A 15,736-nucleotide genomic window follows, 5' to 3' on the forward strand; every position below is an offset into this window, starting at 1 on the left:
TGCAGAAAAACAAAAAGATCCAGCTTAATTTTCAAATCTGACACCTCATCCATATGTCATAGGGTCCACATTTTAACTGCAGCCCGTGTAGTAGAGTCTATACCTGTCATTCCAGAAGAATGGATCTGACCTACAGGTGGGTCGCATTCGACTTTATAAGGGTCGCCAAATAAATTTGTATAATTTCCTTCTGAGTGTTTTATTTAACATTTACATTTGCAGTACACCTTTGAGCTACATGACGGAGCCTGAAAGTTCGTCTTGTCATGATAATTGTAGCCGACCGTGAATCTAATATGAAAGGCTAGCGTACATTCTGTTTGTTTAACTGATGAATGAGACAGCATGTTAACTATACATAAATCTATTTATTTGGTCTCATTTATAAATGATTTAATATGTGTGTATGTTTTCAATAACGCAAACATGAAAACAAAGTCATTTATCAAATGCATATCTCTTTGGAATGGCTAGTTAATATGGTAAGGTAATATTAGGTGATGTGGAAATGGCAGTAGAAATGGCCAGGGAAAGATATGCACAAATTTGCTCTTCTCACAATTTTTAGATAAGGCCTATTGTGAATTAGGTTGTGATGGTTTGTCATTTTTAATAAGTAGATCGCCAGAAAAGTTAAAGGTTTGTGAAACACTGGTCTATACAGTCCACATGCAAATATAACCAATATGGACTCCAATGCATGTACCACAACTGGTAAGCAAACCACTAGGACTCAGATCGTTGGGAGAAAGCTGTGCTGTGTTTCAAAATTGTAAAAAATGACTCCACAATGAAGCAGCATTGCCCGTTCAGTTACACCTTAATTGAAATTGTCATTTAAACACCAAATCAGAGTCTGTCTTCTCAGTGTAGATTGTTGTTCAGCAATCCTTAACATGCATTTCTTTTTTATGCATTATAGTTTTAGGACACATGATGGTAATGTGCCTTTAATTTCTAAATTAAAACAGAGGTTAGCTAATTATCGCACGGACAGAAAAATACACTGCTGTGTATTCAAATGAGCAGGACTCTAATTTGAGCATGTGCCCAAACGCAGGCAGAATGTATTGGGAAAAACTGTTTGACATGCAGCCCTCATCTCCAGTAGTTAGTAGCTCTTAGGCAACAGGTAATTAGAGGAGATACCGCTGCTGTTATCTGCTGCTGAATCTGAAGACAGATTCCAGTATTAATAGCCTGAGATGCAAGCAGCAGCAGCTGAGCCTCTGGGACGACAAAGAACAGGAGATATCCTGCAAGCAAAACACTTTAAGCGCTGTTTTACCTCCTCGTTCTACTCTGTAGCTAAGGACATTGCATTGCTCCACTTCCAATATTTTACAAAACATAACAGACATCTAATTATAGCGACATGACAGATGTTTGTGTAGGCAGTCTACCGGTGCAACTGCACTGCTACCTTTGAAGACTAGCCGAAAAGTCAGCCACAAAAACTTTTACAGCAGAAGGACACTCAAGATAAACTAAAAAGGACTGAAATAGTTTGAACTGATAATTCAACCCACACAAGCTTTCTTTTCTTCCCCCACATGTTTCCTGCTAAAGTTATAAGATTCGTTAACACCGTGCTTCAGAAATGTGTCAAAGTTGGAACTAATCATTGGAAATAGTCACAACTAGAGAAAGGTAAGAATGAAAAATCAAGGTTGTTAATTGGTGAATTGTAAAAATGGAGCTAACCTGAACAATTAAAATGACATCAAAAACATTTCCTTATAATCATGCTGATGAAACCTAAAAAAAACAATATATATATATATATATATATATATATATATCACATAACATAAAAGGCAGTGGTGGATCACTGTCTTATTCAGATTTTCTAACAGGATGCCATGGAGCGCGTACCTCTGTTGTTGACGTCATGGCAGAGATACTCTGAAGCACCAGCCCACTTCGCTCTGGCACAGAGGACGTTGCAGTACTTTGGCTTCATCTTTGGTCCTGCAGAACACAAAGAGTAGAAAATGAAGAAGAATAACAGTGTCATGGTTCTCAATCAGCTTTAGGGCTATGGAACTAAAGCACTCACCATTGAGTCCGTTTTTGATATAGCACATTTCAGTTTTGGGTGCTAAAGCGCAACCTTAAGGCAGCTTTCACACTGACAACAGCCCTGCTGCAAAAGCTCAAGCTTTGTCACTCATTTAAATGAGACCCCTGCTCTGGCTCGGCGGGGGATCCTATCGAAGAGGGATCAGGCAAAACAATTGGTTCTAGCTTTTTTTTGTCCCACAGCACAATATGGGTCATTAAACAAAATCACACTGTGCTTTCCAATCAAATACGGGCAAGCACAAATAGGAAGTAAAATACCCTTGTAGCGTGGATCTTGTAGTATTGCACTAATTTGCTGCCTACCTGGCGTGGAGGAGAAAATGATTACTTCTGTGATTAACTTTCCAAAGCTGTACAATCAAAGCTCGGAGGAGTACAAGGACATAAACCACTGTCTTTGCATTTTAAACCTTCATCCTGGGCTTGTTCTTTTGTATTCCATCTTCTTGACTTGTACCCTGTGGCAAAACGCTCACTCTTACACCTTGTATTTCTTTTTTTTTTTTTTCATAGTGCAATTGTTGGTGTGAAGGTCTCTGATGCAGCTCTGAATGCTGAGATGATGAGCAGACAATGTTGCTTTAATCCCAGAACATTTGAGTGAGGAATACAAACTCAGAAGCAGCCCATAGCAGCAGACTACTGTATAAAGCAAAATAAAAAAAAAATCACACAACCCAGAAGACACATAACAAACCAGGCTGCTCGTTAATTAGACACAAAGAATGAATCTCAAACTCAGCTCTATAGGCCACTAAAATAGGTAGAGCTATTTACTGCAGCATAAGAGAGGGAGAACAACAGCATCACAAGCTGCTATGGACCCAGCAGGAAGTTGATTGTTAAGGGGATTAAAAACAACGCAGTGTATTTTTTTTATTCTCCTTCATGTTGCACCATTACAGTAGTTAGATCTGGAAAGAGTGAAGGCTTGAGAGTTGATGTGATTTGTATAAAAGCTGCTCCTTCAGATGTGGATTATACAGGCGGTTCAGAATTTACAAATACATCAATAAGGGGATGAATAGGTGCGCTTGATTTTCTGAGAGAAACCAGACGTGTGTGATGATTGTTTTGCTTTCAGCTGATAAAGACGTAGCCTGGTAATCAGACAGAATTGCCGTTCCGTTTGACTTCGTTCATTTAGCCTGACACTTTGTTCATGTAAGCTGCTTTCTTGTTATGTTTCGCCAAAACCAAATCATTAGCGACTCTAGCGACCTATTTCAGCCGCTGAAAACAGAAATTCAGAGCTCTTAAGAAAAGTCAATGAAGACTATTGCAAAAATCGCTCTGTGATTTTACATTTTCCAGCACAATGACAACTTTTACACAAAGAAGACCAACACTGTACGTTGCCCAGGGTCATAACATGATGCATCTGTCCCGAGCCAAATGTCTGACTAGCCTACACCCATGCCCACCCACACCCTCCTCAACATCCGGCTCACACTTGCAAAGAGACCATTCACAGTAATGAGAATCGATGGTGGTGTTAAAAGTATTGGCAGACCAGCCCTGGAGCTGTGCTCGGTGCCGTCTTTATTAGTCTGGAAAAAAAGGAGTGCTGGTCTCTAGCCTTGCAGCTCTAAATAGGAGAGCATTGATCAGAAGGTGAGGCCCGGCTGCATCCAGCCCTTTAATTGCTTGTGCCACTCCTCATTCTCATTGCAACAGCTGTCAGTCGTCTCCCAGGTAAACCAAGGACACCGTCACACCGAGGCAGGGGTTAAGGCTCGGACAGATTACGGCTTACGCAAGAGGTGGGAAGTCTTAAAGTCAGAGTGAATTTTGCATCATGTTCATCCTTATCGGTTGAGAGCGAGAAGGAAACACACAATTATGGGTTCTTATGGGTCAAATTAGGCAAAAGAGTCCTAACGGTCCTTAATGCCGTCTCATAGACAACGTTGCTAAGCAGTTCTCCTTAATGGAGTCTAATCAACTGTCTGTATTCCATTTATGGACAAAGTAACATTTAACCACCTAGTTTGACAATTAACATTAGCTACGGAAACTCGCATGATCATAGATTATATAAAATTACATTACATTACAGTCATTTAGCAGACGCTTTTATCCAAAGCGACTTACAGTCAGTAGTATATTACATATCATTTACCCATTCACACACTGATGACAGGCTACCATGCAAGGTGCCACCATCAGACTCTAACTAACATTCATGCAACATCCAGTCCACACCGATGGCAAGCCTTCGGGAGCAACTTGGGGTTAAGTGTCTTGCCCAAGGACACATCGACTGCCGAAGCCGGGTATCGAACCACCGACCCTCTGATTACCACTACGCCACAGCCGTAAAACATACATACTGCGTAATTAAATGCATTTAAGTGCATCTTTTATATGCTGGAGAAAGAATTCCCCAATATAATTTAAAGATTTAGGTCTTTGGAGTTCATGGGGAACCGGTAAACATGCAGAAGACTGCTACTGTATGACAGAGAAAAGGTCTGATGGCCCAAGTATCAACATGTTCTCATCCTAAATCATTACATACAAGAATGTCATGTGTCTGTGCGCAACCCCCCCAAAACACCTTCAGGTGATACTGATAAACTTAAAAGTCCCGCCTTAAAATGCATTTTCTTACTGAACAGCTGACTTTACAGTAAACAAACAAGCATGAAAAGGTACAGCAGGTTATATTCAATTCAATTCAGTTTATTTTGTATAGCCCAGAATCACAAATTACAAATTTGCCTCAGAGGGCTTCACAATCTGTACACATGCGACATCCTCTGTCCCGGAAGACCAAGACATATGTATGTCTTGGTCTTGCTGAAGCTCTTCTGATCAATATCCACAACTGGGTCCCTTTGATATGATAGCAAAAAAAAATTTTAAATAATGAAAGTTTATTAAAAAAAAATGTTTCTCGTTCACTTCTCCTTATACTCACCATCAAGGGACTTAAATATACAGAACTATATAGTGATATAGTGAGCTAATCAGCAAAATTAAAAAACAAATTTGGACACTGCTCAGGACATTTTCTTTGCACCGTTAATTACGTCTTTGCTGTCCCACAATTAAACAAACAATTTGTGCAGCGTATATTTCTAGGGCTCTTATTGTGAAAGGGTGTAGAAGGAGTAACGTATGCGCTTGCCCTGGCGTTGTCAATGCTAGGTGTATTTTCTCGAATTATTAAAACATAAAGTACTTACTGGCCATTTATGTTGTTGTGCTGCTCTGCTTACATTAAATATATCATTTTCGCCCCACAACTCATTGATTTGTATCAATCACGGACTAAGTACTGAAATGGAAGATGAATCCCTGGGGTGTTTTTCCTCATGCCTTTACACAGGTAGCAGTTCTTACTTTTGTGTCAAATGTATATAACTTACTTTATCTGAGAGAATTCTTCTGTGTGCATTATGAGGTTTCAATATCATACTGGTTAATAACTCATACTATTCCAGAAAAACAATTGCCTGGAAGATGATTAAAGAAACATTCCAATTAAAGTATTCAAATATATTTATGAAAATCTAGTTATTTTCAATTTCATTCACTAGGAAAATAAACATATTCAAAATTAAAAAAATGTCACCACCTACTAAAGGAGAAACATTTCTTTTTAATGATCCATCCACCTCTGAATCCGGCACTAGAGCGCTCTGAGGGAGGGAAACCAGTCAAATCCTTTCACACATTAATCCAGATGTCTGGCTGCTTCAGACATGGAGCTCTGTCAGAATTGCATCCTGGCTTTAGAGCTGGAGTCATTTCAAATGTCTTGGCAGCTAATCAGCCGCTATCTTTCATCAAAAAAAAAGTCACAGTGACAGGGCTAAGCCTATCTTTACAAAATCTACCAGGGTAAGATTGTGTTTCAGTTGTACAGTCATTTGAAGCTTTAGTGTTTGGTAGGCTTGAGAGGAATCACATAAATGAAATGAATCCAGTGCAACAGATTTTGTTTATTTCCCTGGATGTAACACGGGTAAATGAAAAGGTTCGCTTCGTATGTTGCTCCTTCTATAATCCTACAAATAAAAGCCCATTCAGATAAAGCCATGAAAGCGAAACAGACAGATGGCCACTAATCAAATCCTAACAAACTTGGGACACAAGGGATTACCGGCGTTTCTAATTCCATCTCGAAATATGTAGATGTCATTCATCGGACACGAAGGGGTAAAGTATGCAATAATGCTGTGGCCACTTTTTTCTGAAATAAAAAGTCCTCTCAGCTCATCACTAGAGCTGGAGATTCGGTTCAATCACCAGAATTATAACCCATCAGCACCGCCTGATTAAAAGTGTAGCTTTCATCTTCGTGAAAAAAAATATGGTATTTGGGGAAAGTAACTGCTCTGTCCAGAAGCGCTGAGGGTCGTCCTCAGATGATGAGGTAATCAGTGCAAAACAAAGCATAAAACACACTCCGCATCATCCAGCTCATGAATCTGAGAAAGTCGTGCACAAGCCTCCGCCCCTCTACTCGTCAATGTCACCGCAGCTTCTGGATTTACCGGGGTATGAAATTAATTTACTTCACACCTTTTCGGAGACTTCGCATAAAATCAACGTCCACCGAGATCTGACGAGGAGATTCGCCCTCAAGCTGAAAGCTACATAGCCTAAATGACTGACCACAGGGAGTGTGAGAAAAAGGATATTGCACTAAAGGGGGATTGGACCGATTTCAACAGCAATTCAGTCCGCTGAGGACAAACGAGGCCGCGTATAGCAGGTGAGGGTTTAGGACTAAATTAAACCGGTTATCAAGCACTGGGCTATGGCCTGCAAGTAGAACCAGTGCACTTATGTGGGTGTATACTGCAAGGTCACCGTGAAATGTTCATTCATCTTTTATGTTACATACGTAGACATACAGCAATTCCCATGTAGTACTTGGAGTACGAGTCCACTGCTCTATTTTTAAAGCCTCCTGGGAAGCGTATGCTCCCATACTGTCATTTCAGCTCGTGTATTTTTAAACCGGAAAGGTAGGTTATGTTTAAACTTAAGAAATAGACTTATTTTTAAGAGAAATCATTTGAAGTATAACAGAAGGTAGTGAGACCTCTACCAGGGAGGTTACTATAATTAAGTTACTATGCCAACTAAATGTCTTCATCTGCACATTCATTTTGCCCTCATTTCGACCCCTGCAGTGCACATCAAGTTGCAAATAGGAAAAATCCTGACAGAGGATCACTTGTCTGGTACATCACTGAGTGATGTACCAGAAAAAAAACATTCAATTAAAAAAATCAAAACTCTCCCTGGCTGACATTACCTTTCATTACCGTACAAAGGGAAATAATATTCTCCCTTTTATCAGTCCTTTACCAGTAAATTGAGTTATTTTAAGAATGAAAAACTGGCAGCAGGAAAAATGTTTTCCCCTGAAAAGTTAACCTGAGTTAAGAGAGCTGTCTTTTTGTGTATTAGCGTCACATTGCAGGTAAACAACGCTGTTACACAATATACTTCTTCTGTCATCTGAACTTTGCAAACATATCTGCCACAACAGAAAATATAAACATCCAGTTGAACTCAGCTTTACCCGATACTGAACGTTAAGCGGCCCTCGAATATAATTAAATACAATAAACACAATTAAAGATCCCCATCATAAATGCAAATCAGACGATCTTATTCATGTGTTGTCAGGTTTCCATGATGTTGACTTTAAGGGTTTAACAATGTAAAAAAATGATTCGCATAGCAGTTATTCATAGACATGATTTCACCATTAACTCTTTTCACTTTGTTGTTTTGTGTTGAGTTGGTACTGTGTGCAGACCCAAAATACACACAAGCTTATTGATTCACTCAGATGGCCCCCCTCCCACCGCCTGCCTCTTCTTATCCAACTCCTGAATTCCCTTGAGGGTCAATAAAACATCACATAATGAGAAATGTCACCTTTCCCCACCCGAAGTGGGACAAAAACAATTTGGATCAGAACACAGGGAGCATTCTCAACATGGTGCCATCCACCAAGCTAAGTTTAGCCAGATAGCCTCAGGCAGCAAAAGTCTAGTCAGACAGATTTAGTGGAGGAAATCAAAATAGCGCCGGGGCACTTACACAACAGACACGACAAACAGTAAAGACACGGTCTTAAATTTAGAACAAAAAAACAAACAAATAACACTGAAGCAAGAAACATCACTCTAAGATTAATAAGCAAAAGGAAAGTGGTTGGTTGTAATAGACTGACAAGTGTTTACATTGACATTAATGATGGGTATATCTGGATGAGATCTACTGATATTAGAAAGAGTTGTGAGATTTACTGCAAAAGAATCATTTATTTTTGCAGTTTTAAAACTTTTGCTTTTATTTTCAAACACATTTTGACAATAGCAAATAACTACCGGTTGTGCCAGCTGATTATTAAGTTGCATTAATTACCAAAGTAAATACTGGGACATCCTACTCCTTATTGAAGCGTTTGTCTTCAGGAGATGTTTTTCTCTGAACAGTGGTCTACAAGCCTCTAAGGAACTTATGTTGTGTACATGACGTTGAGAGCAGTGGGTCTTCAGACATGTTGATGTTTTATCCTGCAAACAGTTTAGGCCTGTGACATCAGCCTAATTAATTTAACTGAGTAATTGGTTTGCACACTTTGTATTTACTGCTGCTGTTTCCTGCAACAATTATTGTTTTAAAGTCAAACCACTGCAGCAATTGCTTCTGTCCTTTTGGAGTGTCTGCTCTTATATAAGTACATCTTCATTTCTGATCCAAGTTGAAAACCAAGTAAATCCGATCCAAAATTTACATTTTCCTAAATAATACAGTTGCATAGTGTGCTTCAAGCAGACTAACATTATCACAGTGAAAACAAGTAGGGCTCAATTTGCTTTGTCATTGTCTCCAAAACAGATGTCAGACATGTGATACTCACAGACTTGTGAGTAAACGCACCAACACATGTGCAGAGTGTCTGATCCAGTTTTGACTGTAACAGCTATATTTAAATATCACTAATGCATCACATATTAAACATGTATTTAGTTCAGGGTGCACGGTTTGCTGTTTCTATTTTTTAATAAAAGCGGTTGCCATCAGGCCAAGAATTGGTCGGCAATTTTCTCAAAATGCTTGCCAATGGCAACCCATCAACTGTTACTGTAGAGCTCTGGATACTATTGACAGCTTAATGGCTCTACATTAAATAAACACCACCTGTATTACAGCTTTCCATTAATGGATTCATTCAGTCTTTTGTATTGTGTCTGTGCACTGCCGCAGCAGGAAGACTTGGACAGGATTCTGACAGCCTCCCCTTCAGCATGAACAAAATATTGAAGTTCAATTGTAGTTTTTACAATAGCCGCACTCTTGAGATGCGGTGCACCAGCAACATGTCTCTACTTCATGACTGGCATGAGCCATAAAAACACATTTCATGCTTTACAGCAGAGGTGCACGTTTTTAATTATGTCGCAACATAGATCTTGTCCACATGCATGTTAAGCTATACTTCATTAATGTTCCTCAACAAGCGTCCAGCTACTCTAACATTGCACACCCATTATGAAGAACATGACTAACACATGTAGGCTCCGTAGGCAGAGTGACCGCCCACCACTCACAGAAATGTCAAGTCATAAAAATATTGACCATATGGTGGAGAGTGGGTGTGCTGTTATTGCAATGCATTTTAATAAGCTGAATTAGGTTGCAGAAGGGAACAACATATGTCTTCCTGTGTCCAAAAAGACAAGTCATGAAGAGGAAGGGTTATTAACATATATAACTCGACTACTTGGCCCTTAGGTGCATAAACATAAATGTGTCCATCACAGTATAAACAAGATAGATGGTGATGAATATGCACATCCACGGGTCAATGTTATATTATTATCTTAGCATCTCAATCATTTTATTAACTAAAGTGTTAATTAAGATACAGAATCGTCAATTATCGTGAAAAGCAGCAGCTCTGAATGGCAAAACTCTTACATAAGACAATTGATTTATTTGCTCCTTCTGAAGCACAGCACAAAGCCCCGGCCACCACTGTTAATCACTTTGACAGAACAAAATCATGACATGAACAGGCTTGCTTCATTCTAATGTGAAAAGCTAAACTAAATTGGTATGCCGGGCAGGCTTTGGACTTCAAATGTAAGGTTAGTGCAATTTTAGATTGAAGCTTAGTTCTGTTTCAAGCAGCCAGGGTCACCTTACCCGACATCCAAATGTAACTGAAGTGACAGATCTGAAATGCAGTGCAGACAAATGCACTTTTAATGGGAGGATGATTGCTACAGCAGCTCACTACAATTGCATATTACAGCAAATAAATTCCATTTTTAAATGGAAAATGAAAGGCCTTTCTAACACAGAAGATTCAGAGAGCCATTCATGATGTAACTCCTCATTCAAATTTAAAAGATAGGCTTCTTTACCAATAATGAATTATGATGAAATTAAAGTTAATTATTGTCAGGGTGTATGCTATATTCTACGGCTTTAGAATCAGCAATCATTATATGTATATTATTAATTATGAATCTGACATGCTTGAACATGACTAACAAAGCCTTCATTAGTCACATGATGGTGTTAAAGGCTCCAAAATAGGTTACATTTTGTTTATTTGGTCCAGTTTAGTAATATGGTAAGGGTAAAATCACCTGTGCATAGGGGTTACATATTGTTTTGGTTTTTTCTTCTGGCGGAATTCATGTTGATATGGCTTGGTGTAAGTGTTAGAGTAGAAATGGCAATGTTTTGTTAAAAATAGGTTGGAAAAGTTATGTTTAGTGTGAGTTTTAGGTCTAAACTGATCCGTCTTTTTCTCTCCCATTATCTATTCTGATACCTGAACTCAGAGTAGCCGTTCTTTACCTGGCATATAGTCATAAATAAAACAATATAATGCACCAGTGATGCAGCGGCACTTAAAATAGAGACAGCGACTGAATTAATGATTTATGAGGATCTTAGACTGTTCTTTGTCTTATTTGAGAATAAATATCTTTAGGTTTTGGAGTGTTTGGCAGACAAAACAAAACATCCAAAGGCATCACCATAGGCTTTAGAAAATTGTAACGGGCATTTCAGTATTTTATGATATCTTATAGCCTAAATAATGAATCAAAACAAAATCAAGAGAATAATCATAATGTGGATAAGCGCACTAGCCTTCCGATACCAAGGTCAGTTGGTATCGGAAAACTGATCCAACAAATTGGATCGGTGCATCTCCGTGGAGAGAGTTTGAAGGACATGAGCTACTCTAGCTACCTTTGTTGTCGATACAGTATGATCGTCATCCCCTCATCACATTTCTAACTCCCACTGTTGTCTCCACTGTTACCAGCAGACTTCAACAATGCAACAGAGCACAATAACATCATACATGTAACAATAGGCCTCCTCCTACCAGAATCCCCTCAGCACTCACAGCTGTGGTGTCCATACGTCTCTGTCCTGTGCTTCCAACAAGTCAAGCACCAATCCATCAACAAAGCAGTGGATCAGGTAACACTGGCATGGGTGCAGTCCTTATTTGTGCAAAGCAAGGTCATGGAACCACATGGATGCTGGATCAATCAGACAGATTAATGAAGCACAACCTGCTGACATGAGGAATATTGACACCCCTATTACATCTTGGCCCTGCAGTCCTCAACGCTGCTTAAATAAATCAGGGCCGAGTAGAAGGAGGCACGGAATCTACTGAACCTAATCCATCACATTAAACAGATAAACAGAATACAAGAAGATCTGAACTGGAGTGGAAATGGGGCTCTTCCTGGAAATAATGAAATCCAAAATGTGACAGAATTATATATCAATTGTGTAGCTGTGGCTACTTTGCTTAGTATTTAAAACATGATAGCTAAGAAGCTAAAATAGTCTACTTAACATTATCTCATATCATATAGCTTGTTTTTTCCAAGACCAAACATATTCAGTAATATCGTCTAAAACGGAGAAACAAGCAAATCCTCACATTAGAGAAAAATGCAGGCGGCTAATTAAAGCCGCATTGATTAGTCCTCCGACAGAAAATAAATCTGCAACTATTTTATAATCAAGGCATATTTCAAGTTAAAATGTTTTTATAAATATCTCAAACGTGACCATTTGCTGTTTTTCCTTGTAATATATGACAACAAATAGAATATCTAAAGTTTTTGGACTTTTAGTTGGACAAAACAATCAAATATATCACCATGGTCACTGAGAAATTGTAGATCACTGCCTTTTTTTTTTACTGTTCATTAATATTTCATAGACAAAAGATTAATTGTACTGGCAGATCAATCCATAATGAAAATAATTTATTAAAAGGCAGCTCTATGGCATCATTTTTGCATGGAAAAGGACTTAATCGATTGTCAAAAATGAAATGAACATTTCTGTTAATGGATAAGTAAGTCATCAACATCAACTAATCATTTCAGTACATTGGAGTGAAGGCACGGTCCTTTGATCAGACCTCACATGGGTTAGGTTGCATTTTTAATTCTGGTTAAGAAATAAGTTAGTTATGCATCCACTGCCCAGCCTCCTTGCTCTTAGTAAGGGCCAACGCCATCAAAGGAAATACATTAAATAAAATAAAAAACTGAATTAAATAGTTATATTGGTCCACAGCTCTGCAGCAGAGAGAAATACCTAAGCTTCTCCTCGAATAAGCTGGTTTTCATAAACGCTAAAAGCAAACGTAATTTTTCCTGCCCAGGTTTTGGCTTTATTTCTGAGAACAGGGACGGGAGTGGGCATGAACAAATGGCATCTTCCATTTTTAATCAATAGGAGGATTAACCTTTGCTATCAGCAGCGCCTCTCCACACAAAATGTGGAGTCAAGATTTAGGATTATACCTGTGAAGACATGCTTCAGCTCATTATTGGACTTAGATCTTCAGACCTGTATAACACCCCATATATCACTGGCATTAGGTTACCATTAATGACTCAGTAATCCTTCAAATCTCTCCAAATAAATGCACCTCATCATGAGCTTCCGGGAAATGAATGTATTTGCAGAGGTGTCTTCGGTAATGATCCTCCATATTTTTAGAAGGCCAGGTCTCCACTTTTATGCCCTTATCAAAAGGCTCATGTCTTAACATTTAGATAAGTACCACAATGATGATTCTTATTTCCATATGACTCACACACTGCTCATGAAACTGCCCTACTGCACAGAACAAACCAGGGTTTTTACACTTTTTTCACAGCATAGAACCATGTATTGCTTGAACCCTTTCAAGGTGTTTTCATTTTCCCAGAATTAATGCCAAATATTTTCTTGTTCCAGCTTCTCATATGTAGAAAATAGCGTGTTATGTTTGTTTTGCATGTTTTACAATAATTATTGTATTCGTATTAGTTTGTTGCACTTATTGTATTCGTATTAGTTTGTTGCACTTATTGTATTCGTATTAGTTTGTTTCTGCACTGTACTTTTGCTCTGGTTTATGCTCTTAGATGCTTGTTTAAGAAAGGAGATGCACTTATGACTTCTGGTGACTAGTAGTTCTCTTGAATACCTATGTTGAATACACTTATTGTAAGTCGCTTTGGATAAAAGCATCTGCTAAATGTAATGTAATGTAATGTAATGTTGAATGAATATCTGTGGGTTTTGGACTGTTTTTTAAAAGTGAACACAATCGTCATAAGTAAGAAGCTGGCATTCACGTCATCACAGCTAAGCAAAAGGCAGACTAGCTGGTGGATGTTTTGTAGTCACATTTAGACACTTGTTGGCAACCGACTCCTACTGAGACGACTCCAAGCTTCAACATTCATAAGATATTTTACTGACATATTTTATGTTGTAGAACAAAACAAGCGTGTGTTAACCACAGACCTTATTTCAGGCACAAGGGAACCGGAAGTGCAGGATTACTAACTCATTTCCGGGTTTCAGGTTTCATTCCTGCAGCTGCAACCAGATGACAGTCACAAGTAAAACCTTAACCAGGCAACATGTGAACCACACTTTTTTTGCTCAGATCAAAGTTGCCTCAACAATGTTAGTCTTTTACAAACATCTATTTATTATTAATGCAGTCAACTTTAAAAACATGTTAGAAAAGTAAAGCATTGGTTTACAAAAAGGTAAGTCTGCACACAGGCTAGAATAAGGATAAGGCTTCAGGTGAAACTTAACAGAGCACATAAACATCAAATATGAGCTCAACTTCCCCAACACTGTGCCTCTCTGTGGACTTCAGAGATGCTAATGCTAACTAGCCTCTCAGAAGTGACAGAGGAAGCAGAGAGGAAGTGAAAGTACCTGGATGTAACGTCAGTGCTCGTTCATGCTCTCTGTGTCCACACGACACTTGGAAGTGTCTTCCCCCGTCGGTCTTGTTGAGCAGGTAACCAGGAAAGCTTCTGGTAAGCAACGAGAGCTGTCAAACAATGGCGGAGCCAAGTACGGCAAGCGGGAGGCCGACACGTGCTTTTTGTTGACGTTTTTTTGCGAACCCCCTACAGGCGGAAAACAAAAGTGCAGGCCAACCAAACAGAGATGGAGCAGGTTTCCACCGGCAAGACAAGTATTTCTGCAAGAGCTTAAGTTCAATAACGGTGATAGTATTTAGATGCTTTACTTTAGGGACTTAATACACTGTGCAATACAATAGTTATAATAGTTCATGTCTGTACAGTACCAGTCAAAAGTTTGGACACACCTTCTCATTCAATGGTTTTTCTTTATTTTTTTTTCTTTATTTTTTCTACATTGTAGATTAATATTGAAGACATCCAAACTATGAAGGAACACATATGGAATTATGTGGTAAACAAACAAATGCTCAACAAACCAGAATATGTTTTATATTTTACATTCTTCAAAGTATTTGAATGAGAAAATGTGTCCAAACTTTTGACTGGTACTGTATGTATAGTATTTCAGTTACTGTGGATTCTTTACTGTTTTTTACTGTTTATTTATTGCTCATTTGCTTATTTATAATACTTATTTTTGATCTTGTTTTTTTTACTATGTCTCTTGTTTTACAACTATCCTGTAAATTTCCCCGCTGCGGGACTAATAAAGGATTATTTTATCTTATATTATCTTATCTTGTCTTAACAAGACATGTTCTTTTTGGGGTTTTAATGAAATAAAGAAGTTTGCTAGTAAACATCACACATTTTTAAGGCAGATTGTTATTAAGTATACTCTTAAGGAGGTTTAAATGTAAAGAAATTGCATATTTATCAAGTCTATAAGTCTCAAACTCAGAAAATCAATGGTTATGAATGTTGAGCTCTGGGCTATAAGTGGGAGAGGATTTTGATGAATACATTCAGTTTGTATTTCTCATCTTATTCCATGTGAAATATGAAACAATGGTTTTGTTTTATTAATTATACAAAATATACAAATTTAACCTCATGGAGTTGGCAGCTCAACATAGTAGAAGTTTTTTAAAGACCCAGAAGACTAATTTCTGTCAATCTGCTGAATTCATCAGAAGTCGTTATCCTCTTTTATAGCTGCCATTATTCTCGGGCTGTTATCTAATGGATTTTCTTCAAATTTAAATTCAAATTAATACAAGACTATTATGTAGATGAGTTTGATGAAATTTAAAGTTGCATGAGTGATCCTTACAGGAGGAAGTTATTCACTCAAATTCCAAAAGAAAATTCAGCCAACTCGGTGGCATTTATTT

General features: G+C 38.3%; 1 protein-coding gene across 4 annotated transcripts in view; it reads right to left on the bottom strand.

Annotated features, from left to right (window-relative positions):
• enox2 (ecto-NOX disulfide-thiol exchanger 2) overlaps positions 1–14,447 on the bottom strand; it is a 157,272-nt gene extending 142,825 nt beyond the window's left edge. For 3 of the 4 annotated variants that reach the window (XM_054597611.1, XM_054597610.1, XM_054597608.1), the window contains exons 1-2: positions 14,347–14,447; positions 1,876–1,971 (exon numbers count right to left, since the gene is read on the bottom strand). In XM_054597611.1, the coding sequence (XP_054453586.1) occupies positions 1,876–1,963 (88 nt within the window). In that variant the 5' untranslated portion in view covers positions 1,964–1,971; positions 14,347–14,447. Of the gene's footprint in view, positions 1–1,875; positions 1,972–13,917; positions 13,964–14,346 lie in introns of those variants that run through there. The other variant, XM_054597609.1, reaches the window with a different exon arrangement.
• Positions 14,448–15,736: the final 1,289 nt, after the last annotated feature.

Source organism: Anoplopoma fimbria, chromosome 4 (assembly GCF_027596085.1).
Source record: "Anoplopoma fimbria isolate UVic2021 breed Golden Eagle Sablefish chromosome 4, Afim_UVic_2022, whole genome shotgun sequence".
Lineage (NCBI taxonomy): Eukaryota > Metazoa > Chordata > Actinopteri > Perciformes > Anoplopomatidae > Anoplopoma > Anoplopoma fimbria.